Source organism: Mercurialis annua, linkage group LG1-X (assembly GCF_937616625.2).
Source record: "Mercurialis annua linkage group LG1-X, ddMerAnnu1.2, whole genome shotgun sequence".
NCBI classification, from domain to species: domain Eukaryota; kingdom Viridiplantae; phylum Streptophyta; class Magnoliopsida; order Malpighiales; family Euphorbiaceae; genus Mercurialis; species Mercurialis annua.
Genome location: NC_065570.1, coordinates 541,201 through 565,935, shown reverse-complemented (window position 1 = coordinate 565,935; position 24,735 = coordinate 541,201). Strand labels below are relative to the sequence as shown.

The following is a 24,735-nucleotide window of genomic DNA, read 5'->3' as shown; positions in this document are numbered from 1 at the left end:
TGCATATGGCTCGTTATTTTGTATTATAAAAAGTTAAATTATCATAGAAGATTTGGCCTCTACCATATTAATATCTTAATATCTTTTAGATTTTCAAATTGACTCAACGGTGAATATGTTTTTATGTTAAAAAGCTGTACATTTGGCCTTTTGATATTTGTTATGAGATTTAGGGTGTAAATTGAACCTTTGTCCAAAATATACATGCCAATCAAAAACCAACAGTTTAAATGTAATCTATACTACAAAGTTGATTTCATTCCGAAGTCAATATGTTGTTGGTATTCTCCTATCAACACTAAGCTCCTATTAAAATTAAACTCTTACTATTAAATATTTACATTCTTTTATTGAACTTATATTTTATGCTTCTTGTTAGAGTTAGACTTATATTCAACTATTAATTTAAATTTTATTTTATTTTTATTTATGTTGAAAATGATTAATTTAATACTTTTATTATAATTATATATTTTTATTAAAATTTAATTATGGTTAATTTTATTTTTTTATTGAAATTAAATTTCTCACACATGCATTTTATTATTAATTAAAATTTAAAATGACATACAAGATTGATAAATATGTACAATAATTGTATTATAAACTTTGGCCTATAATATAGGTGTAAAACAATTGTGTGTATTATACGTAAAATAATTGTGTTGTTATTTTAATTAAAGCCAATATTTCCTTAGCTTGTTTTCGGCATTTGCCTCTTTCCCTTATAACAAAAAAAAACAATATTTCTTATGTTCCGTATTGAAATTTAAGAGTTAACCTATAATTTTTATTTATATTATGTTATTTTGTATATTATTTGGTGTATGCATTCTAATTTAACATAAATCTACAATTTAGGTAATGAAATCATATAGTACATATAAATAACTCTTAAATTAACAAATAAAGATATGTAGAGATGTGGATTCGGTTTTTTGGTTCGGTGTGCCTATATGTTTATGTAAATTTTACAGCTATTTAATTTATCAATTTAAATACAACAATAACTCCTATTGAAATTAATTTTATTTTTTTTATTGTTGTTAAACTATACAACAATATTATACAATTTACAATTCATAAAAAAACTATACAACAATATTACCCATAATCCTACATATCTCTGATCCTTTTTTTTCTTCTTCTTTATTATTTCATGATAGTAACATATAAATTAAATAAACCTGTACTAATAATGACGTATATCCATAACCATGTGGACTCCAATTGTTTTTTCAAATAAAGCAATCCTAATAAAACCAATATCTTAAGTCTTATTTTTTTTTCTTAAATATGCAGAAAATAATTATATTTATGAAATGTTAAAATATAAATTTGCAAAGTACTAACATAAAAATTTCTAAAACTATCGATTAAATTATCCTACAATTCCAGTTGTTAAGAACAATACATATCCAACAACCAATATTGATAAAAAAAAAAAATCCACATAAATTCAAGTTTAAAATAACCACACCATAGATTACTAACCTTCAGTATGTATAAAGTTTTTGTAATTTTGATTGATTTTCAATTCAAAATAATAATATTCTGCTGAATAAAGATCAACAATGAAGTCTTGTGCTCTGCGACAAGTTGGCTGTCTTGTGCTCTGCGACAAGTCTTTTCTCTTTTTCTCGTTCTTTGTGCTTTTTTATTCGTCGGGATCCGCTGAGTGGAGTATTTATTGCTTTAGCTCTATTGGTTTTCATTTACCCAATCAGAGTTTGAGTTTTTCATGCACGTTGAAGTGAAGTAAAGGGATTTAGGGCTGCTTCTTGCTATTTTTTCAGATTTCTTGTTTCGAAATGGCTGAGTTTCAATCCAATCTGCCTTTGGAGGATCGTATGTCTGTCCTAGAGGAGGAGGAAGGAGGCCTCGATTTTTCTGGTGAGGGGGATGGGGTCGCTGAGAACAGTCTGAAATGGTGTCTTATTGGCCGTTTTTTGACTGACAAAGCTGTTAACTGTAAGGCAATGATGAACGTGCTCCCTCCTATCTGGAAGCCGGTTATGAAGGTCCGTATTACGGAGGTCGCTCCCAACCTATTTATGTTTCAATTCTTTCATGAACTCGACATGAGAAGAGTGATCGATGATGGCCCGTGGACGTTTGAGTTCCATTTATTTCTGTGTAGAGAGTTGGTTTTGGGCGAGATGCCGAGTGAAGTACAACTTTGGGAGGCTGAACTATGGGTCCATGTTCTTGACATCCCCCTAGGGTTTGTTTCCAACAAATTTGGAGAAGATGTTGGCAACTATCTGGGCTCCTTTGTCCGACATGACACCAGATCAGTTGGTGGGTGTTCTATGAGGATTCGAGTTCGTATTGATGTTCGACTTCCTCTGAAGCGACGTATGAAGATGAAACGGAGTCCGAGTGCTTGGAATTGGGTGAACTTCCAATATGAACGGGTACCTATATTCTGCTTTTATTGCGGCATAATAGGGCATTCGGAAAAATTTTGCGCAGAGTATTTTGCTAATCCAATCCCTAAAGAACTATTGCCTTATGGTTCTGATCTGAGGTTTAACATGAAGAAGACGGCGGCTGTGCAGTCCGGGAAGTGGCTGCGCACGACAAGTCCAGCTAGGGTTTCCAATGAAGAAGATGAAGGAAACATGGAAAGTATCAATGGTAGATTGGCTGAAAATCTACATATTTCAAATTCAAAAAAAGCCTTTGAATTTGAAAAGGAAGGAAAGGGATCAGATTTGGCAGCTGGGAAAACTAGTAAAAATGGGAGATCTTTAGATACTAGTGAATCTGGGAGATATTTAATCCCTTATGATCCGAATTTTTCACTTAATGAGGATGTTGAGGTGGCGGTGGACCCGAAACGCAAAAGATCCAGTATAAGTGCAGCAAGTTCGAAAGGTGTTGGGCCAAGTTTTCAGTACGATAGCATGATTATTGACCCAAATTGTAACAGTCCGGCGGGCCTAAGTATTCAGGCCTGCCCTAAACAATGAATTGTTTAGCTTGGAACTGCCGTGGTCTGGCCAACCCACGTGCGATTCGGTTCCTTCGTGATCTGGTCCATAATAAAAAGCCTTCGTTTTTGTTTTTGTGTGAAACGTTTATTAATTTAGCCCGTATTAATGCTCTTAAAATTGCCATGGGGTTTGATGAAGTCTGTTGCGTTGATAGTATTGACAGGAAAGGGGGCCTAGCCCTAATGTGGAGAAAATCATTCATTGTTTCTGTTCTTGATAAATGTAACAATTTCATCGATGTCGAAGTAGTGGATATGGATAAGAAGAATTGGCGTCTCACTGGCTTCTATGGAATCTCTGATCGTTCCAAGAGGCGTGAATCCTGGGAGATGCTAGTTAATTTGAGTTTGTCGAAAAATATCCCTTGGTGCATTCTGGGAGACTTTAACGACATTCTTAAGCTGGACGAGAAGAAAGGAGGTGCAGTGTACCCGGCTTGGCTCCTGAGTGGGTTTCGTAATGCTGTTCTGGAGAGTGAGCTAGTTGACTTGGGTGCATCGGGTCACAGATTTACCTGGTTCAGAGGTCGCAATCCAGATAATAGGGTGGAAGAGAGACTTGATAGAGATTTGTGTAATTGTGGTTGGCTCGAGCTGTTTCCTGGGTCGGAGGTCCACAACCATGAATCTTCGTCTTCTGACCATCTTCCAATTCTGCTCACGACGAGTAGACAAAAAGTTGAAGAGAGTAAAGTTAGGTTTCGATTTAACAACAACTGGGTGGTAAAACAAGATTGTGTTCAAGTGGTCAGAAACGGTTGGGAGATGAACGTGAATGCTCCTATCACCGAGAAGCTGAATTCTGTGAGGGAGGCTCTCAAAGCTTGGAGTGGCGCGAAAGGCCCTAACTTCAAAAAACGTATTGACAGCTGCAAGAAGTTAATGGCTGTCTTCCAAACTCGTGTGGACCTGGATGGTGTTGAGAGGTACAATAATCTTAACGCGGAATTTCACTCTTTATTGTTCGAAGAAGAAAAATACTGGAAACAACGTTCAAAGTGCCACTGGCTTAGAGAGGGCGACGACAATACCCGTTATTTTCACAATGCTGCTTCATGCAGACAAAGGTCGAATAGAGTTACAAGATTGAAAGACGAGCAGGGGCAGTGGCAAAATTCAGCTCAGGAACTTAACAGTATTGCTGTTCGGTACTTTTCAGATTTATTTTCAGAAAACGACTCGGGTAGTAGTGATTTTCTGCATATTGAGCCCCGTTTAGCTGCCATCCACAATGATCTACTTAATGGTCCTGTGTCATATGCGGAAGTTCGTAAAGCAGTGTTCAGTATGGACAATAACAAGTCGCCTGGCCCAGACGGCTTTAATCCTGCTTTCTATAAAACTCATTGGGATGTTGTGGGTAACGATGTGGTCTCTGAATGTCGTGAGTTCTTCAACAGTGGTAGCTTGAGAGCGGGACTGAATAATACAGATATCGCCCTAATTCCGAAGAAAACTCAACCGGAAAGCATGGCTGACTTAAGGCCGATTTCGCTATGTAACGTGCTCTACAAAATTTTCGCAAAAGTGCTAGCTAATAGAATGAAGAAGATGATGCCTCTTATTATTTCAGAAACTCAAAGCGCTTTTGTGGAAAACCGCCTTATTACTGATAACTTCTTGATCGCCTATGAGATAGGGCATTTTCTTCGCAGAAAGAGAAGTGGGAAACATGGCTTGGCGGCTTTGAAGATAGATATGAGCAAGGCGTTTGATAGAATCCGTTGGAGTTTCGTGGAAAAAATGATGTTGGGTCTGGGCTTTAATTCTCAGTTTGTGCGGTTAATAATGGTTTGTATTTCGTCGGTGTCTTACTCGAGTATTGGAGACTGCAAGGAAATGGCTCCTCTAATCCCGAACCGAGGTCTAAGACAAGGCGACCCGCTGTCACCTTACTTGTTTATAATCTGTGCTGAAGGACTGAGTCTGATGCTCGCGAAAGAGGAACGTGAGGGCAGTTTGCACGGTATTCAGGTGTGTCGTTGCGCTCCGTCCATTAGCCATCTATTCTTTGCCGATGACTGTTTTTTGTTTACTCGAGCTTCTCAGGAGGAAATGGGTACTGTCAAGGCTGTCCTGGACCGATACGAGTCGCTTTCAGGTCAGAAAATTAATCTTCAGAAGTCTAGTATTCAATTCAGCGGCAACTTCCAGGAGGAAGTCAGAATTGCTATTTGTGAGTTCATGCAAATCCCTAGTCCTGCGGACAGTGGCAACTACTTGGTTTTACCTTCGCTTGTTGGCAAGAACAAGTATCAAATATTTGGCTTCATAAAAGACCGAGTGTGGAGCAAAATTAAGAGTTGGAACTCCAAGTTCTTATCCCGTGGGGGTAAAGAAATTCTGATCAAGACAGTTGCACAGTCTATGCCAAATTATGTAATGAATGTCTTTCTAATTCCTCATAGGCTTTGTGAAGAACTTGAACGTATGATGAATTCCTTTTGGTGGGGGAGAGACCAAGTTGCTAAAAAAGGAATTAATTGGGCAAGATGGGAAAAGCTTTGTATTCCTAAGAAGTTTGGGGGTATGGGATTTAAAAAAGTGCGTGAGTTCAATATCGCCATGCTAGCTAAACAAGCGTGGAGGCTTGTTAGTATGGAGAACAACCTTATGGTGAGAACCCTAAAAGCTAAATATTTTCCGAACACTTCTTTTTTAGACGCTAAACTAGGTGCTAATCCTAGCTTTGTTTGGAGGAGCATTTTTGAAGCTCAAGAAGTGATAAAAGCGGGCTCAAGACTGAGAATTGGTAACGGGCAGAGAGCTAAAGTTTTTTCTTCTCCTTGGTTGCTAGACTCAGAGAATGGCAAGATTAAAACTCCTATGCCTCCTCAGCTCGTTGATGCAACTGTAGATCAGCTTCTTGTGGTTGACGGCTCAGCTTGGGATGTTGACTTATTACGAGATATTTTTGACCCGGACGATGTTTCACGGATCTTAAACGTGCCTATCAGTAGCCGTAACGTGAAGGATAAATGGTGGTGGAATTTGGAGTCGAAGGGCAATTTCACGGTTAGGAGCTGTTATAGAAATATTTGTGGTGACTTTAGAGGAGTTTATTCGGATGTTTGGAGCAGCATTTGGGATATTAGTGCCCCGCTTCACATTTGAAATTTTCTTTGGCGATCATGCTCGGGGTACCTCCCAACTGTCGACGCTTTGGCAACTCGGAAGGTTTTCATTAACTCTACATGCTCAGTGTGTAGTTACATGCAGGAATCAGTGTGCCATATTTTTTGCAATTGCCCTATTGCTATGGATTGCTGGATCTTAGCTAAGCTTCCGGTTTCTATGGGAGCTGTAGAAGATTTTACTTCATGGTGCAGGGATTGGCTCTCCAAGTTTAGTCAGGAGGAGAAGACTCTCGCAGCTTTCCTGTGTTGGAATATCTGGCTGAACAGAAACAGCGTTGTGTGGAAGCAAGTCAGAGGATCTGCCAGAAACATTGTTGCAGCTGCTGGGTTCCAACAGGCCTCGTGGTTATCTGCAAACTCCAAATCTGGAGAGATTCGCATGGCGGAAGTGAGTTCCGGAGATGGTGCAGTCTGGTGGTCCTTACCGGAGCGAGGGCGATTGGGGTGGGAATTGTGGTCCGCGACTGCTCAGGTAAGATCATTCAAGCCAGACATATCAATTTACTTGGCTCGTTCTCTCCTCGCCACGCTGAGATTATTGGAATCAGAGAGGCTTTGAGCTGGCTGAAGGGGTCGGACCATCTTGTTATTGAGTCTGACGCCATGGAGGTTATTCTGGAGCTTCGAAATCGTGACTTAGCTGAACCAGACTTGCTGGTCGATGATTGTTTACATCTTGCGAGGCAGTTTCATAACGTTTCTTTTGTTTTCGTGAGGCGATCTGCGAATCAGGCCGCGCATATTCTAGCGCAAAAGGCTCGGTACTTGTCAGGTCATCAGGAGTGGTTTAACAACTTCCCTGAATTTCTCACATCTATAACTGCCTCTGATTTGATTTAATGAAATCATTTTCTCATCAAAAAAAAAAAGATCAACAATGACGAAAAATATAGATGGAATGGAACAAAGCACGGATTATTAAATAGCAATTATTTTTCTATCTAATTTATAATATAGATCTAGTAGTAGTAATGGTAGTAGTTATTTAGCTTAACTCAATAACTATGACATTAACTATTTCAATTAGGATTAGTCTCTTTATATTAATTAAGAATAATAATTTTTTAATTAGAATTAGATTTGTTTTTAATTTAATAGTATAGTTTTCAGCCATTAGTAGTACAATCCTGTTTAACTAAATTTCATATTATATCGTTGAGCAAAAGTTTAGGAGAATTGTCAATCTTATTACTTTAGTAGCAGACTCCCATTTAACTACACTTCATACTATACCTTTCTAATTAAAATCGTAATCCTATTTAAACTTCTAACTCTTTTAATTAATTATATTTTTTTTATTAAAATTAAACATATGAAGGCTAATAGGGTAAAATTAAACCATATTAAAATTAAACTTCTAACTCTTTCAATTAAACTTTTACTAAAATTAATTATTTTATATATTTAACTATAATTTTATTGTTAGATATAATATTAACAATAACTATATGTAGTTTTTAATTACTTAAGTAGAAAAATCTGTTATAACATTGATAGAATTTAAGTCAAACATATAATTACAGGCTATAGTTGTTAAAACAAATGAAAAGTCCATTAAATTAAATGACCCGCAAACAAATGAAGCAAATTAATGACCCGTTAAAGCAATTAATTTGCATTGATTTCTTATACTCCCTCCTGTCCATAATATTTGTCGCGTTTGGCTTTAGCACAAGAACTAAAAAAATAATTAATATGTCTTAATTTGTAAACACTTTTACTAAATTAACCTTATATTGAAATTTATTTACATTTATGACTAATATTTTTATTTGTTTATTGTATTTTTTCAATAAATTAATGAGGGGCAAACATGAAAAAATAGCAATTAATACTCTTTTGATATTATAACATGACAAATATTTTCAATGGATGGATTTGGCGAACCCGAAATATAAAAAGCTTTGGGCAACTATTTGGTTCTTTAGTTTATGGGAGATTTGGAATGCCAGAAACAAAAGAATTTTCCGCAATGAAGCAACGTTTTACAAGGATTTGATTTTCCATTGTATCAATAAGGGTGTGATTCACTATAAATATCACAACCCTTTTTTTGTTTATGGTGGTAATGATGTATTTCGATGTCTAGATTTCTTTTCGAGATACTAGCGCTTTTTTATTTTGCCTATCGCATCTTGTGATAGTGCTAATATAATTACCATTTATCAAAAAAAACATGACAAATATTATGGACCAAAAAAAAATTTCAAATGCGACAAATATTATGGACCGGAGGGAGTAGAAGTTTAAATAATTTATTAGAGTTTTTAGGATTAGATTTGTGTTTAGCCATTATACTCCTATTAAATTACTCTTTCTATGGATGGATGTGTATTTGGTTCAAGCCATATTTAATTAAGTTATAATTGTAATACTTTTTTATAATTAAATCAAACTAATTTATCAAAATAAAAATAATATTTTAAATCGAATTGTTTAAATCAATACGTTTAACATATCATTTTGCTCATATAATTTTATCAGTTCGAATTAATTTTTTTAATTTTTTAAACCAAATTGAATATAAAAAATATATTAAAAATGTATATAGCAGTTTAATAAACATGCTCAATTGCATACATTTTTTTAAATTAAATCATCCTATTTTGAAGTTCGGATTGGCCTCCTTAATATTGTGGAAGAAAATGAACCCATAAATTTAGTAGAATGATACCTAATGAAAGAATATTTGCAAAATATTAAAAAAGAGACTAAAATATAATCATAAAATAAAATATTAGTTTATTAGATATGAATATGATGATTACATAATGATTTATTTTTTAAGCTGAAACCTAAGCAATATCAACGTATAAAATATCTATAAGGGAACAAATCCTCCCAAAAGCATGAATTTGAATAACTTAAATTAATTTAATACATAACGATGACATAAAATCCAATTATATGAATAATCTTCTTATTGTATATCATTTGACGACTACTTGGATCCAAATTAAGCATAACTGCACAAGCCATAAACACAAGAGCTTCCCTTGGCGCACGAATTATTACACTTACCACAGTTGTACTTGTCGTTTGATGGGTTCACGCACTTCCCTCGACAGCAAATTTGTGAATATTTGCACTTGTTCCCACATCTCCCGCAGTTTAATTCATCACTTAATACATTCACACATTGTTTCTTGCAACAATGGGGTCCGGCGCTTCCCTTAGCACGACAGACCGTCGGGTACTTGTTGCATGTCATGGCGGCTGGCCGGGGATTATAGGCTAGGAAGCGGCTGTGTCTGAATATATTTGATTCGCCGATGGCTAAGTTATCATCATCGGTTGTTGTTGGTGCTGATAGAATGGTGGCTATAGTTATAAACATTAGCAAGGTAAAGAAAATGTTTGATGTGTTCATGGCCATGTGTGTATATGTTTTGTGAGAATGTGATGAGAAATTGATTATTGGAATGGTTGTAGATATTAATGGGGAAGGAGAGGTGAAGTATTTATAGAGACCAAATTACATGTAATAATGCATGTCTTTTTCTATAGTTGGTTACAAATGTAGTAATAAAATGTGGGTAATTAGGCTTGAAATTAATAAGTATGACACGTCTCTTGAAATTGAAATAGCTACAAAGGTGATTCTTAACCAAAAAAGAGCGGACGAGTAAACTTGGAGGACGTTGGGGGCATTTTGAACATGCATGCATGTAAGGAAAATATGTAACATTTAGCCATCTTGTTTGCATTTTGGATAATTAGTTATGGGAGCACTGAGCACAGCAGTCAGCACTACCTACCATTTTTTGTTTATTTTTCTTTCCTATGTTTTCTGACTTCACCTTTTGCAAATTCTTTTCATAGTTGCCAAATTATGGACTATATTTTATAATCAACAGTCAACTTAATATTTAGCCCAAGTTTGGCCATTAGCACTAAGGACTCCTAATTAATTCGTACTTCATATATGCATTTACATAAAAATGATGTTTTTGGCAGCCAACAAATTAGTTACTTTAAGCATCTTAATTAATTAGATATGCAATGCATCAAGGTTAAAACATATATTATGCATTAGCTAGCTTCATATCAGAGGATTTGATTGATGAAAATATTTAGATGCATGCTTCCGAAATTAGTAGTAATTTTCATAATAGTAAGTGAAGAAATGATGCATCCCATGTGCACAAAACTGCCCTTTGTTGCATCATTATTGTATCATTTGTTCTATTTACAGTGAACTTGCATTTGTTATTGCTGTATAAATCGCAGCAATGACACTATGTTTACAGTGACGCTATTGTTGCATAAATGGCAATAATAGTTCTTTATTGTGGTGGTATTCTGTTAAAAATTTACAATTCCAAATTGCGTAATATTAGTGATTTAGTTGAATTTTCTTAAAATATTATAAATAAAGTGAATTACACATCTTTGAATTGATGGAACAAGGAGTTAAATGACCCAAAAAAAAAAATAAACTGGAAAGATTTGTTCAAATTTTGCAACTTTTGCTCTTTTCATCTTTTCTGCCAAATTAAGGTAAAAAAATTGACTTAGTATTAGTAGGTCCAATCCAAAGGTCAAAATCTTGATAAAACAATGCAAAATTCTACCAATTATATCTGAATTTTACAAATTTATTCTTTTAGTATTACTGTGTTCTATATATTATTATTTTATTTTTAAAAATTATATCAAAAACAAGTGTTTTTAGCCTTTTTCAATTATTCAGCTATTATTAAAACTAAAAATAAATTTTATATTTGTTTATCGTTTTAACTACATGCAATAAGTGTTTTATTTGCATACACTATTAAAAAAAATGTACGTTTGTTTATCGTTTTAATTACATGCAATAAGTGTTTTATTTGCATACACTATTAAGTAAATGTACATTTTTTGTAGATATTTTATCGTACTGGTAACTGTTAAACGGCTAATTTTTGTTAAAAAGGTTAAAAATTAATTTGAAAGTAACAAACGTTTAGGTACTGAAAGAGTAAATTTGTAGAAGTTCATGAACTAAAACGGTAAATTAGAAAAAGTTCAGACATTGTAAATTTGCCAAAATAATTGGCTCTTTAACACGCAGCGTTTTGTAAGATGTGAATCAAAGCAGTGAAGCAGAGGAACAAACAAACGGAGATGAGCAATTCGGAAGAAGATAAAGCAACACAACACCACCACGACGAACAAGCTGACATGGCAGCAGCGATGAATGAAGTGGCAGCGATGGCGCTCCGATCAGTTCTTCAGAGAGTCCAGCAAGCAGCGGAGCGGTCTGGTCGCGGGTCCCAGCAAATCAGAGTGGTGGCAGTTAGCAAGACTAAACCCGTGTCTATCCTGCGCCAAGTCTACGACGCCGGTCATCGGTGTTTTGGCGAAAACTATGTTCAAGAGCTCATTGAAAAAGCTCCTCAGGTTCTAAATTTATATTCTTTTATAATCTGCTTTTGGATTGGTAGAATGTATGTTGATAAAGTTTTTGATTGGTAATTGCAGCTTCCAGAAAACATAGATTGGCATTTTATTGGGAATTTACAAAGTAACAAAGCCAAACCTTTACTTGGTATGCTTCATTTTTTTCTTTTTGTTTATTTAGCATTCTTTAGGGTGACTTTAATAGAAATGGAGAATTTGTGTGTTGGTTGTGCAGCTGGTGTTCCAAACCTTGCTATGGTAGAGAGTGTTGATGATGAAAAGGTACTAACTTTTTCCAAACACACAACAAATGCTCATTTATTAACAATTGGGGTGTTTTTTTATCAATTATGATAGCATTGTTTAAACTGAGCTCTTCAATTTAAGACCTATCGTACACATTTTCTGAAACAATTGTTTACGTTATTCGTTTAACATTGCAGATTGCCAATCATCTTGATCGTGCAGTTGGAAATTTGGGAAGGAAACCTTTGAAGGTCCTGATCCAAGTGAATACCAGTGGTGAAGAATGTCAGTATTTAAAACTTTTTTAGTTGTAAAATTTCCATTATTTATGTCTTTTATTTTCAATCTTTACGAGGGAAACCAGTTCCGATGTGTAATTTCCATACAGAAGCTTACATTGCGAAGGAAGCTGAGGGATGCCTTTTGGCTGAAAACTTTTTTATGGCTGACATTTATTAGCTAGGTAGCACGAGTACTTCATTCAATTAACGTTTCTCGTTTTGAAATGTGTCGGGAACTTGGTGTTCCGGACACGAAATTACATTTTTAACATAAGAACCTTAAAATAAAACTGTTTTGCTGTGTCTGTGTCCTAGTGCTCTGTTTTTCCGTGTCCCTGTCCGTGCTATCTAGTTTATTAGGTTTACATTAGCATCAATACTTCGTTGAAATCATTAATCCACCAATAAATAAATGGTTCGAAGAGGTGATTCAGTAATAGTCTGTTAAAAGTAGGTTAGTGTGTTATAAGCGGTGCCTGTTAATTTGACTTATTATACCTTAATCTGCTCATTTGCTGAGTTCAGTCCCTCCAAAGATTAATTATTTGTTCTTCTCGTGAAACATGAGAGAGTTATGTGTCTCGTGTAGTTTGTTCATTGCTTAATTGTGCTGCCTTGTCTTGGTGATCAAAGGATTTTTGTATCTTGTTTATGCTGATCATGGTAGGGATCCATCGTTTCTTGTTTCCTCATTTGTCAAAATTCGACTTCTTTCTATGTGGATTTTTTTCTGTGCTGGTCACTGAATTGATGTAGCTTGATCTTTATTGTATTATTGCAGCAAAATACGGCGTTGAGCCTTCAGCGTGTGTGGAACTTGCAGAACATGTTAATAAGAGTTGCCCAAACCTCGAGTTTTGTGGCCTAATGACAATAGGGATGCTTGACTATTCATCAACCCCAGAGAACTTCAAGGTAAATTCGAAACTATGCATAATTCTGTTTTTCTCATTTGCTTAGCACTCTTTGAGCTCTAGCTTCAGAAAGTAAACTGTATGTTACATAATGTTGGCAGACATTAGCAAACTGCAGAACCGAGGTTTGCAAGGCCCTTGGTATACCAGAAGAGCAATGTGAACTCTCAATGGGCATGTCAAATGACTTTGAGCAAGCTGTAAGGAATTTTGGCATCTAGCATTCCTGTACTAATTTTTTATGCAATTCAAAATATCAATGCGGTGGAAACTGCACATACTAACGCATAGCCTCAAAAAAGACAATGCCGCTAATTGTAAGGCGATTTTGCAGATAGAAATGGGGAGCACAAATGTGAGAATTGGATCTACTATATTCGGGCCTAGAGAATATCCCAAAAAAAATTGAAGATGCTTGCTTCTTTTTCTCCGTCTTATGCTTGGAAGTCCCGGGCATCTTTCGTTCATACTTGGCTATATGCTGATAGTCAGAAATCTCCTCATGCCGACTCCACTATAAATTAAGCTCCGTATCTTTCTGTTATAAAGCGTAGCTGTATTTCATGTGTGGAACGTTGGGATGTCTAGAGAGAAATCATTTTGTGCAGACTAATGAATATAGGGCTATACATATACTTCCAATTCGAAAGTTTATTTTATTTGATACTGAAACTCAACATTTGGTTCCAAACTCAAGGTGTATCATTTTGATTCTGAAAGGCATTTGTTGCTTGGTTATTGACTATGAAGATTGAGCATATATAGATTAGTAGATTGATTAATTCAAGTTGCCTTAAAATTGAAAAATAACCACCAAATGTCTAAAATATTCCCAAACATTTAGCATATGTGGCAGCAACAGTGAAAGAAAATTACAAATTCCGAAATCCAAAAACAGAAAAGTAGCCTGAAGGAATGAACAATAAGGGAAAACAGAAGGTGCTGAAGACGGCAATGAGTATGATAAAATTATTATAAAATTATGTGAAAGATTGTTCCAAGAGAAAACAACAATTATATGTATATGAAGAGTCTTTGTTTAGACTACAAAGCCAGACACTTCAGGAGAACTCGTGGATTATGGTTTCATAAAACTGTAATATTTCTGATGTTGTCACTACTAACTCATTTCCTTCATGATTAATCATAATTCTTCTGTTGTTGCAATTCTTGGTCACAATAATTATGTATTCATATCTATTCTTTTTGTACAGCGTGTAATAAGTTTGTGTGTGACTTGAGTGTCGTCGCTGTTCTGTCTAGTGGTCAGTTGACAGTTAAGACTGCTATTGATCAGTTGGATGTATCATGTAGCCAGTAATGTGGAGGCATCATAAGGACTAACTACTCCCTCACTCAAAAGGCGCATGGCAGCTCCCCTGGAGAACTTCCTTGCAAATAGGAAACAGGGAACTGATGTAGAGTTAGTATGGCACCATTCTGTCCGGTATTCAGTCTCATAGTACACATGATTGATAGCCTGTTGATTAAGCGGCAAACGAGAAAAACAATTAGAAGAATCTTCAACAGTTATTGGTACAAACAAGCAAATATCCAAACCAAGGATCAATATATTCGGTCACCAGCTAATGAGCAGAAGTGCTCAATAAGGCGTACAACAGATAACAGTATCAGATATGACACAAAGATTTCCAGCAGAAGTACCAACACAAAAATGACAATGTGATGCTACCCACATTTCAACACACAAGAATGCAGTACCCAGAAGACCAATAATTATGAGATACAGCCACAAACTGCTTGGTTTACAGTCATCTCATTGCATGCAAGTTAACAGTAGAAGTGAAACAGAGTATTACCTTTATTTCCTTGATCTTTTTGGGGCCTGCATTTGCATATGTGAATGTTATAGGATGCCATCCCTTACTTTCCATTCTTGTTACAGACAGATTCCACACCGTATAGGTCAAAGTTCTTCTTTCAAGTTCACCTTCCAGATCAGCTATCTGACAAGTAAAATTGAGATTTAGATAAAGTTAGAGTATGCTCTTTGTTTCGGTGAAGTATTCATATCACTGGTTGCAAGACAACATTGCTTACCGAAAGCAATGTCTGCACATAGTGTTCATCAGGTATGCAGTTATTCTGCTTTTGAAGTTTCTGCAAAACAATGAGTAATAATTGCAATATTATTAATAAGTAGCAAAAGATGAGAAAATATATCAAAATTCGCCACATATACCATATCAATAATGTAATATATGATGTATGATAACAGCAATTAAACTGTAAGAGTACATAAATGCATGAAGGATGTGAAATGTTCTATACCATACCAATTTACAAGAAATCCAGGGGTGTACAACCAAATATATGCAAATGCAATGAGAGAGTGTCAATCGCAGTAAAAAAAAACATACAACTAAACTTGAGGGCAGAATGATTTAAAAACTGAATAGTATTGTTTTCTCTAAGATAAGAAATCAATTTTCAAGTGGACTTACAAGATTCAACTTTCCCTTTCTGGCATCCAAAGGTAGGCGCCTCTGCAGAGTATAAATTTCAGAGAGTAAGCTATCATATGAAAATACACAAATTCTACTACATCGTTTTTTTATTGTGGTTCCACGTGATTATGAATTTCTGTTAGGAATTAACAGCATGACAATACAAGGATAGCATGTTATAGATGGAAAGTCTCATGACATTCGAGCAAAATCAACCAGTATGCATGTCATTACTTTCTAGCACATAAAACATTACAAACTACCTACAAAGAAAACATACTAGGCAGTGAAACGATAGGGGCTATGTAATGCTTCCTTCACTCAAATGATGAAGAATAGCACGAATCGGAAGAAATACTCCCTTAAAAAAACACTGATGATGCTGCCCAGCCAAAAATATGCATGGTTTAGAAGTGGTACTGTCTTGCATGGAGACTACTAACTGGGGTATCAGAAATTGGATGTATCTTTATATGCAATAAACTAAAGTGAGTACCTTGCAATATTTCCGATAGACAGGAAATATAACCTCATCATCCGCTATCACTTCTGCATGGCTTCGGATTAAGGTGATCCACTGTATCACAGAATGAAATATCGATTAGAGGATAGATTAGGTAGGTATTCAATTGATAATTTCAAAGGAATAACAGCTGAAAGTGTAAAAGTGAAAAACAAAATTTCTCTCATTCCATGGTTTAGGGCGACATATTTTAACCAAAAAAAATGGACACTTATTTCCTCGTTGTAACTGGTTGTTCCCACTCTTATGCAGATGACCTAGGAGGGATATAAAGGATGCATATCGAAAACCAACATAGCTTAGCAAAACATAAGTAGTAAAGTAGATGAGACTTTTCTAATTATATCACCAGATTTTTTATCACCAAGTCCATGCAAAAAAAATAGGCTAATTTAATTTCCAAGGACTAATTTGAAGAAAGAAAAAAGTAGAGCAATTTGATGGAGATGGAGGTAGAGTAAACAACCTGGGATCCCTTTCGCCATTTGTGTCTCTGTATGATAGGGGACATTTTCTGGTTGTAGCGGTCTTCTTTTGTATCACGAAAGCTACAATAACAATACAAAACAACGACCTTCATCAGTCTTAGCAGGAGAATAAAACACAAAAATGGTGAAAAAGCAAGATAATATCCTGGTACTAGTTGGTACTTGGCAACTCAAGAATGAAAAGGCCTCCATCTACCTGTCTACAAAACTTTTGGAAGAAGCCATCATGTAGCTGTATATGTAGCTAAAGTTGTAGAGGGGAACGCAGCTGAAAAACAAAGAGAGAAAACGAAATTAATGTAGTAATTTCATTTGAAAGTAGCAAATTCAAATTCATTCATTATTTTAATAAGACAAAATAACAAACATTGAGCAACCAAGCAACCTGTCAGAGAGAAGAACAAATCTTTGGTTAGCAGGATTGTCTAAGGCAGCTGAAAGTAACAGCCTCTCTGCCTGAATCATACTTGATTCTCCCCATACTACCTGCAATATGTCATTCGATTTCATTCAATGCAATTATTGCATATCATGGAATAACTATTCCGTAAACCGAAGTAAATACTAAAAAATTCCTTACAGAATAAGTATTTAATTCCGCATCTATTTCATGAAGCAAACATAGCCTGAGTGTAGTAAGATACCTGAATACTATTCTTCAATTGGCGACCATAGAAGAAATGAGAGCGAGTAGTGGACTCGTCGAACTTAAAACCAGGCGAAGAGTGAATATAAACAGAGAAATTGGCCACGTCGGCATTCTGCAAAACCACAAATTTCAAAATAAATCATAAACTTTGCATTTTTGCTAGATATTTAAAAAAAGATAGGTAGGGTTGGAACCTCGAAGAAGGCGCCCCAGAGGAAATCGAGGGGAAGGTATTGACGGGCGAGGAACAGGAAGGCAATCTTAGGAGGTCCGGTGAATTCCAAGTTAGCGCGGCGAGTAATTGGAGATCTGGAGCGATGAATTGCGGGAGAGGAGTAGGAATCGTAGAGGAAATGGAGTCTGAGAAGAGCAAAAAGACAGAGGGAAACAGAGAGGAGGATGATTAGCTTCCATCCCATCCAAATGACGTGGCGCTTGACGACTGCGGCAACTACCTGTGGCGCTTGAGCCGGCTTCTTTGTCATGGTTGTTCCTCCACCTCCGGAAATGGAGGTTTTACTCAATTATCATCAAACCAGAGGATGATATACATATGATGTGTGTGTTTATGTATACAGAGGGAGAGGGAGAGGGAGAGAGAAAGCGTGTGTGTTGTGTTCACATTGATGACATTGGCAGGTTACGAGGCAGACATGGAAAGTGAGAGCTGCAAATCGGGAAGCTTTCCAGTTTCCAGTCGGTGAACTAAACACCAGAAATTGGACAAAACGTCCACGTTTTGGCTTTTCAAAAAAGTTTATTAGCCACCTCGAAAACTCTGTCCCCACTAGGGGAGCTAGGTCCCACAACAAACGACACCGTTGAGAAAGAGAGGGCAATTCATAGGCGTAATGCTTGTTTGGGTTCCTACACTTGTCCTATTTTTAATATTGGATCTCTCCCGTTTTTATTTGTCAATATTGAATCCCTACACTTTTTGTCAATTCAATCAAAAATAATCAGTTTAAAAAATTAATATCAACAAAATTAAAAGTATAAGTACAATCGCACTAACAATACATGATGCGCGCACACTTCAAATTTGTGAAACAAGGATCTAATGCCTATAAAATAAAAAGTTAGGGATTCAGTATTGATAAATAAAAATGTAGAAATTCAATACCAAAAATAAACAAATACATGAACCCAAATATACATTTTTCCGTTACATCATGTCTTCAATCTACAATCTACAAAAAAGTTATACAAAAATGAGAATATGTTAGATAGTGATATGAAATAGCATAGTATAATTTCTTCTAATCTACAGACAAATTTTGGAGTTTCTGCTTTGCCCAGTATGATCTGAATGGATTATCGTAAGGTAGCCTTCACATTTTGAGGTCCCAAAATAACATTTAGAATCTTTCCTGGAACAAAGATTCTTTTCTTGATCACTGTTCCATCCAGATACTTGCGGAGTTTGTCGTCCTCTGAGGCCAATCTGAAAGCATCCTCCTCCGAACATCCTTCTTCAACCTGTATGGTACCGCGTGTCTTGCCATTGATCTGAACCGGTAGAACTACCGATGTATCCTTCAGGAAAGCAGGATTTGCCTGAAAATCATTATCACAAACCATAATTAAGTAATCTATAACTGATTTTCATTAAACTAACTGCGTTGTACCATTTGTCAAGACCTTACCCTAGGAAATGGTGCATATGCTAATGAGCTCGAGTTCCCTAACCGAAACCAAAGCTCCTCCGCTATGTGAGGCGCGTATGGTGAGAGCAATAGAACAAATTCTTCAACAATTGACCTTGGAAGTTTCTCCCACTGAGGAAATTTTAAGAATCGCGTATTACGAAACTATATAGACCAAATGCATTGGGAAAAGGAGAAGAATAGAAAGAATTAAAGGATAACCTTATAGGCTGCATTAATGAACTCCATCATTGCAGAAATTCCAGTGTTAAATCGCGTTGCTTCAATTTCTTCGGTTACCTGCAGAGCGTAAGACTTATAGAGCATTACGACCTCTTTAAATGAAAATGTACCTTCGGAATGTTTTCCACTATAACATATGTTAACAATTTCAAAAACCATTACAGAAACATAGGGGTTGATATCTTTATTTGCAAAAGTATAAACAAGACAAATGAAGCATATAACTAAAAATCAGACGCATTAATCATATGGAGAGAGACTCATAAATGCAGGGACTTTGATATGACCTTAGCTATGCACTTATGAAGAGAACGCAGCTGTTCAAAAGATGGCTCCTCGTCGATAGCTACTGTTCCGTCTCTAAATGCACCACTTAATAAAGGTGGACCGACAATCAGCCTCCAAGTTCTTCCCAAAAATCGGTATACACCTTCAATACCACTAGTACTCCATGTTTTTGAATCTCTAAAAGCACAAAGTATGGAGCACAAATTCTTGTAAGAAAATACCAATTTATGTTCCTCATTGTTAAAATACAAAAAGAAAAAGCATACCTAAAGGGTCCCATGAACATTTCATACAATCTAAGAGAGTCTGCACCATATTCTGAAACAACATCATCAGGATTGACAACATTTCCCCTACTTTTACTCATCTTATGGGAACGAGCGATCAAACGAATGTTTTTGTCATTTTTCAGCACAAATGAATCCCTAGACTTCATCACCTATACAAAAGAAATGGGATTTATTGAGAAATTAACATGAAGAAAACTACAAGCAGGAACTATGTAAAAAGGGAAGTCGAGATATATATTGAATTGATTCATGTAAGAATACCATATCCTCTGGAATTAGTTCATGATGAAGTTCACCAGATATATCAGCAACGTCAGCAGACACATAATTTCCATCTGTATCCTTGTAGGCCATATATTGAACCTGGCACTCATGCCATCAGAAATAAATATCATAGAGTCACTTCACTGAGCAAATAAAAACAAGTAACTTACTTCTCCAAGGATGATTCCTTGGTTTATGACACATTTAAAGGGTTCTTTGGTTGAAACAACTCCAATGTCATAAAGAACCTGAAACACGTACTCTGTCAGAAACATGGGCATCTTAAAGTACTAATGAAAAAAAAATAGATTATATTGTTTTAGAAGCAATGTCAAATTTCAGGGCTGTCTAATTGCGACGGATATGCCTGGGAAGCTGTTTTTTTACTTTAATATTCCAACTCAACTTAGATTGGTAAGCTACAAAAATGAATGATAATGATATTAAAGCTTCTTTATGAGAATCAACATTACCCATGCATTTAGTTAAAAGAATAGGCAATGTAAACCTTAAGTGCTTCCTCTCACAATAATTAAAAGGAGCTTTCCATCCATAAAACAAATTGATTATATTTCATGGGACAGCCGCATAAACTGCCTGTGCATGTAAAGAAAATGACTAATTCTTCACATATGCCCTGATATATTTAAAAACCTAAGATTCAGATGACAAACCTTGTGCCAGAATCTAGAATAAAGTAAGTGGAGAACCGCATGTTCAGCACCACCAACATAGACATCAACTGGACTCCAATACCTATAGGTGAATATGACTTTTAAAACAGCAAGAAGATCACATAGAATAGTCCCTTTTGTGGTTTGTAGACTATAAAACAATTCTTTACACAAATAATACAGCACTTACATTTCTTTTGTCTTATCAACTAGTTCTTTCGAGTTCTTTGGATCCATAAATCTTAAATAGTACCTGATTATTCGTCAACAAGAAAGGGAGTTTCAGCATTACTCTCATTAATAATTGTCATTAGGGGTGTTTAAATATGAGTTATGTGACCTTGGATGTGATAGTACTATGAGTGCAATATTGACTAATATGAATTTTATTGTTTTTCAAATAGCTTTTAAAATTTAATAACCTACTTAACCCAAATTTGAACACCCCTAATTGTCATCTATTAGCATGGCATGTACGCAGTGCCATTTCTGCTGAATTGAGCCCTATAAAATATAAATTAAGAAATTCAAACCGTTACAACGCTATAAAATAAGTCGGAAGAAGTAGGCTACCAGCAGGAACCAGCCCACTGTGGCATAGTGTTAGTTTCTCTTTTAGCAGGTTTTCCAGATGAAGGATCAGTGAGTTTAACCTGAAAGTAAGCCATAAAGCGTTAACAAACAACATGGTGCAGAAAATATACATATTGCTATGGGAAATGCACAGAAAATTTTGAGGAATCACTCACAACTATATAAAGAAGTGAGCAGCACAAAGCTAAATTACTAATTTATCAAAAGTTTCAAAGAGAGTTTCCCTGGTACTCGCGGTTGATATAGCAAACCAGATTATCTACATAACTTAACACGTGATGCTTATGAACTAGGACTACTCAAGTTTGAGTAGTCCTAGTTCATAAGCAACACTTTCCATTTGATCTGCTCGATTATATATATATAGATAATGTACCCAAGAAACAGCTTTCGCGAGTGGTGGTTCTCCTGTTCCTGTAGGAGTAAAATCATCCAATTCGGGTAACGTCAAAGGCAAATCAGTGTCAAGAAGTGGAACAGCCTCATCAGAATCCTCCAAGAAAACAACTGGGATAGGTTCCCCCCAATAGCGCTGTCGAGCAAAAAGCCAATCCCTCAACTTGAAATTGACCTGAAGAAATTCCCAGCTTGCTTAGTACCTAAGTATAACAACCTAACAATCTCACAAGTTTTTAGGTAAACAAAAGTAAAAATAACCTTTTTCTTTCCATTTCCAGTTTTTTCAGCCCAGTCAATGACTTTAGAAGCTGCTGTTTTGCTAGGCAAGCCATTGATGTCAAGCCCCAGTGTCAAATTTGATGAATTTATTATGGTTCCTTCACCTACATAAGCCATTTGTGAGTTACTACAGCCTTCATCTTCTGGCTTCACAACCAACTGAATTGGAATGTCATATTTAGTGGCAAATTCATAGTCACGAGTGTCATGTGCAGGCACCGCCATAATTGCTCCAGTCCCATAACTGCATCCAAAAAAAATCGAATAATTGAATGCTTTAAATTGACAGTCCTGTAATGTGGTTATAAATTATGCTAACAGGCATTAGCATTTCACACTCCACACAACACACAGAATAAAGAAACAGCCAAAGCAAAAACACACCAGCCTATAGATATACCATAAAAAGAACACTGAAACCAAAATTACCTCCCCAAAACGTAATCTGCAACCCATATTGGGATCGCTTTCCCATTAGCCGGGTTTCTCGCATAGCAGCCACTAGATACTCCAGTTTTTTCTTTTTGAAGCTCGGTTCTCTCAAGGTCACTTTTCCGCGAGGCAAGGTCTTTGTATTCTTCCACCTGTGACCAACATTATCATCTTCCAATGCCTATGAAATATGAATAACAACATGCTAAGGATAAAAATGGACAGTACACTTTTGCTCTGAGAGAGAGACACTAGCGATGACAGTAATGGATGCTCTGGTGCCACAACTAAATATCTGCATGAAAAAGATCAAAAGAAATAACTGTTACTCCAGGGATAACAATCTTAATAAACAACAAGAGAAAGACAAGATAAGAGAATTACGTTGCTCCAAAGATGGTATCAGGCCTAGTGGTATAAACAGTTATTTTTATGTCTCTTTCCTTTCCATCATCATCAAGAACATCAAATTCTATTTCTGCGCCTTCAGACCTCCCTATCCAGTTCCGCTGCATATCTTTTACACTTTCAGGCCAGTCGAGGTCATCCAAGTCTTCAAGAAGGCGATCAGCATAAGCAGTGATCCTAAGCATCCATTGTCTCATTGGCTGCTTGGTAATAAATAACCACACTGTAAAATGATGAAACCATTGAACACAAAGATATGATATAGATAGAATAGATGTTTCAACTATGAAATCACACAATGCCGCACCTTTCTTATTACTGGATGGCCACCACGTTCGCTTACTCCATCTATCACCTCCTCGTTGGCCAAAACTGTGCCAAGAGCAGGGCACCAATTGACTGGTACCTCGGCCTGTACGTAGAATTAGCAGACCGTCAGATCCAGCTTTTTAAGGAGGTATAACAGTAAATGATGGTGGACTAGATTAAATCCTGGACCTGATATGCCAATCCTCTTTTTAATAGCTGAAGAAAGATCCACTGGGTCCATTTATAATAGTCTGGTTCTGTGGTAGAAATTTCACGATCCCAGTCATATGAGAATCCCAACAGCTTAAGCTGCAGAGGAGTTTCAGATGTCAATACATCAGAAAGAACCATCCCAACTTATAAACAATCCGGGGCCATATGATATAGTAGTGATGTCTCTGGGTCTTTTCATGACGTGGTCTAATTTAGGAAAGCTTAAATATACGGACTAAAATATTGGTATCCAGCATGAATGTGCATCAGCAACAGACCTCGGAGAAAATAAAACATTCTGCTATAATTAATATACATTATATCCACTATTTAGCACTATGAAGCCATTGAATATGAACAATTTGTCATTTAACCACTTTCAAAAACTGTCACATACATCATCTAGTTGCTTTAAAATCACGAGAATACGTAAAGGAGAGTACAAGACCACAGACTCTTTAACTTGCTCTGTGCATTCCTCAAAAAAACATCACTTCTCTAGTTAACAATAAAAAGTAAGGGCATTGCAGCTTATCAACTAAAAGTGGAATAGTAAGGTATTTCAAACCTGGGAACGGAAGCGGGTAATGTTCCTCAAAGTAGTGACTTTTGGATGGGTTCCTGTCTGTCAGGCACATAACACCCCAATCAGTCAATGAGAATGCTAAACATAATAACTGACAATTATTGAAACTATTCATAATTTTACCTCAATGGCGTATTGCTCAGCTGGTAAACCAAATGCATCCCATCCCATTGGATGCAAAACATTGTAGCCCTGCATACGCCGGAGCCTAGCAAGAATGTCTGTTGCAGTATATCCAAGTGGATGGCCAACATGTAATCCAGAGCCACTGCCACAACCCACCAACAAAAGATCATCATTTTATATAGCCCAACTCGGTAATCAAGCTTCCCAAATCATTGAAATTCGCTATACTAATCTAAATTAAACTTTCCCCGCACCCAGTTGCTAAATATTAATAAAGCTACAGACTTTATGAAATTGGGTATCCCAAATTCAAATAATTGATTGGTAATTAAAAAAAGAGAGAATGAGAAAGAAAGACCTGGGATAAGGGAACATATCAAGAACATAGAATTTAGGCTTAGAAGTGTCAATTTCATCAGGGGTTCGAAAAGTGCGATTATCCTCCCAATAATGCTGCCATTTGGGTTCAATTTCATGAAAAGGATAAGCTTTTCTCACCGCCGGTTGCTTTAGCTTCTGGTCTTGTTCAACTTCAGCTTCAGCATTCACTTTTTCCGCATTTGTTGAGCACCTAACTCTGCTATATTTAAGCCCAATTCCGCCATTGTTTAAGTTATAGGCTGAGGGTGTAGTAGGCTTTAAAGACTGAACTTTTGGAGTGGAGAAGTGAAAATGGCGGTGATGAGAAGGAGATGAAGGGAGAAAGTGGGTAAGCATATAAGTGGAAGCACTCATTTTGAGTTACATCAACTCAAATGAGCAGTTATGTCCGATGATGATAATGTTTGCCGCTTTTTCTTTTCTATGGCTATATACTATTGTTTCTCCACAAGTGATTTAATTCGAGCCAAGTATCAAAAAAACCCTGAACTTGCCACGAAATATCAAATACACCCAA

General features: G+C 36.1%; 4 protein-coding genes across 4 annotated transcripts; 1 reads left to right on the top strand and 3 right to left on the bottom strand.

Annotated features, from left to right (window-relative positions):
• Window positions 1–8,854: 8,854 nt before the first annotated feature.
• LOC126665203 (stigma-specific STIG1-like protein 1) lies at window positions 8,855–9,552 on the bottom strand. The gene has a single exon (XM_050357925.2). The coding sequence runs from the start codon at window positions 9,509–9,511 to the stop codon at window positions 9,092–9,094; it is 420 nt and encodes a 139-aa protein (XP_050213882.1). The 5' UTR covers window positions 9,512–9,552; the 3' UTR covers window positions 8,855–9,091.
• A 1,598-nt stretch (window positions 9,553–11,150) lies between these two features.
• Window positions 11,151–13,703, top strand: LOC126665858 (uncharacterized). Its single transcript, XM_050358786.2, has 7 exons — window positions 11,151–11,517; window positions 11,599–11,665; window positions 11,753–11,799; window positions 11,961–12,048; window positions 12,826–12,959; window positions 13,060–13,158; window positions 13,293–13,703. Exons 1-7 carry the CDS (start codon window positions 11,242–11,244, stop codon window positions 13,365–13,367), a joined length of 786 nt encoding a protein of 261 aa, XP_050214743.1. The 5' UTR covers window positions 11,151–11,241; the 3' UTR covers window positions 13,368–13,703.
• A 210-nt stretch (window positions 13,704–13,913) lies between these two features.
• On the bottom strand, window positions 13,914–17,816 carry LOC126665857 (glycosyltransferase BC10-like). The gene is made up of 10 exons (XM_050358785.2): window positions 17,281–17,816; window positions 17,082–17,198; window positions 16,823–16,923; window positions 16,634–16,705; window positions 16,416–16,497; window positions 15,923–16,003; window positions 15,424–15,465; window positions 15,020–15,079; window positions 14,779–14,925; window positions 13,914–14,438 (listed from the first exon to the last, which is right to left on the bottom strand). The coding sequence occupies exons 1-10, from the start codon at window positions 17,569–17,571 to the stop codon at window positions 14,265–14,267; spliced, it is 1,167 nt and encodes a 388-aa protein (XP_050214742.1). The 5' UTR covers window positions 17,572–17,816; the 3' UTR covers window positions 13,914–14,264.
• Window positions 17,817–18,206: 390 nt separating this feature from the next.
• On the bottom strand, window positions 18,207–24,636 carry LOC126665856 (leucine--tRNA ligase, chloroplastic/mitochondrial). The gene is made up of 20 exons (XM_050358784.2): window positions 24,196–24,636; window positions 23,835–23,979; window positions 23,694–23,750; window positions 23,102–23,221; window positions 22,911–23,015; window positions 22,580–22,803; window positions 22,424–22,490; window positions 22,193–22,347; window positions 21,743–22,007; window positions 21,462–21,656; window positions 21,065–21,144; window positions 20,682–20,744; window positions 20,492–20,573; window positions 19,988–20,065; window positions 19,815–19,916; window positions 19,530–19,702; window positions 19,263–19,440; window positions 18,955–19,032; window positions 18,733–18,864; window positions 18,207–18,643 (listed from the first exon to the last, which is right to left on the bottom strand). Exons 1-20 carry the CDS (start codon window positions 24,570–24,572, stop codon window positions 18,401–18,403), a joined length of 2,919 nt encoding a protein of 972 aa, XP_050214741.1. The 5' UTR covers window positions 24,573–24,636; the 3' UTR covers window positions 18,207–18,400.
• Between the last annotated feature and the right edge of the window lie 99 nt (window positions 24,637–24,735).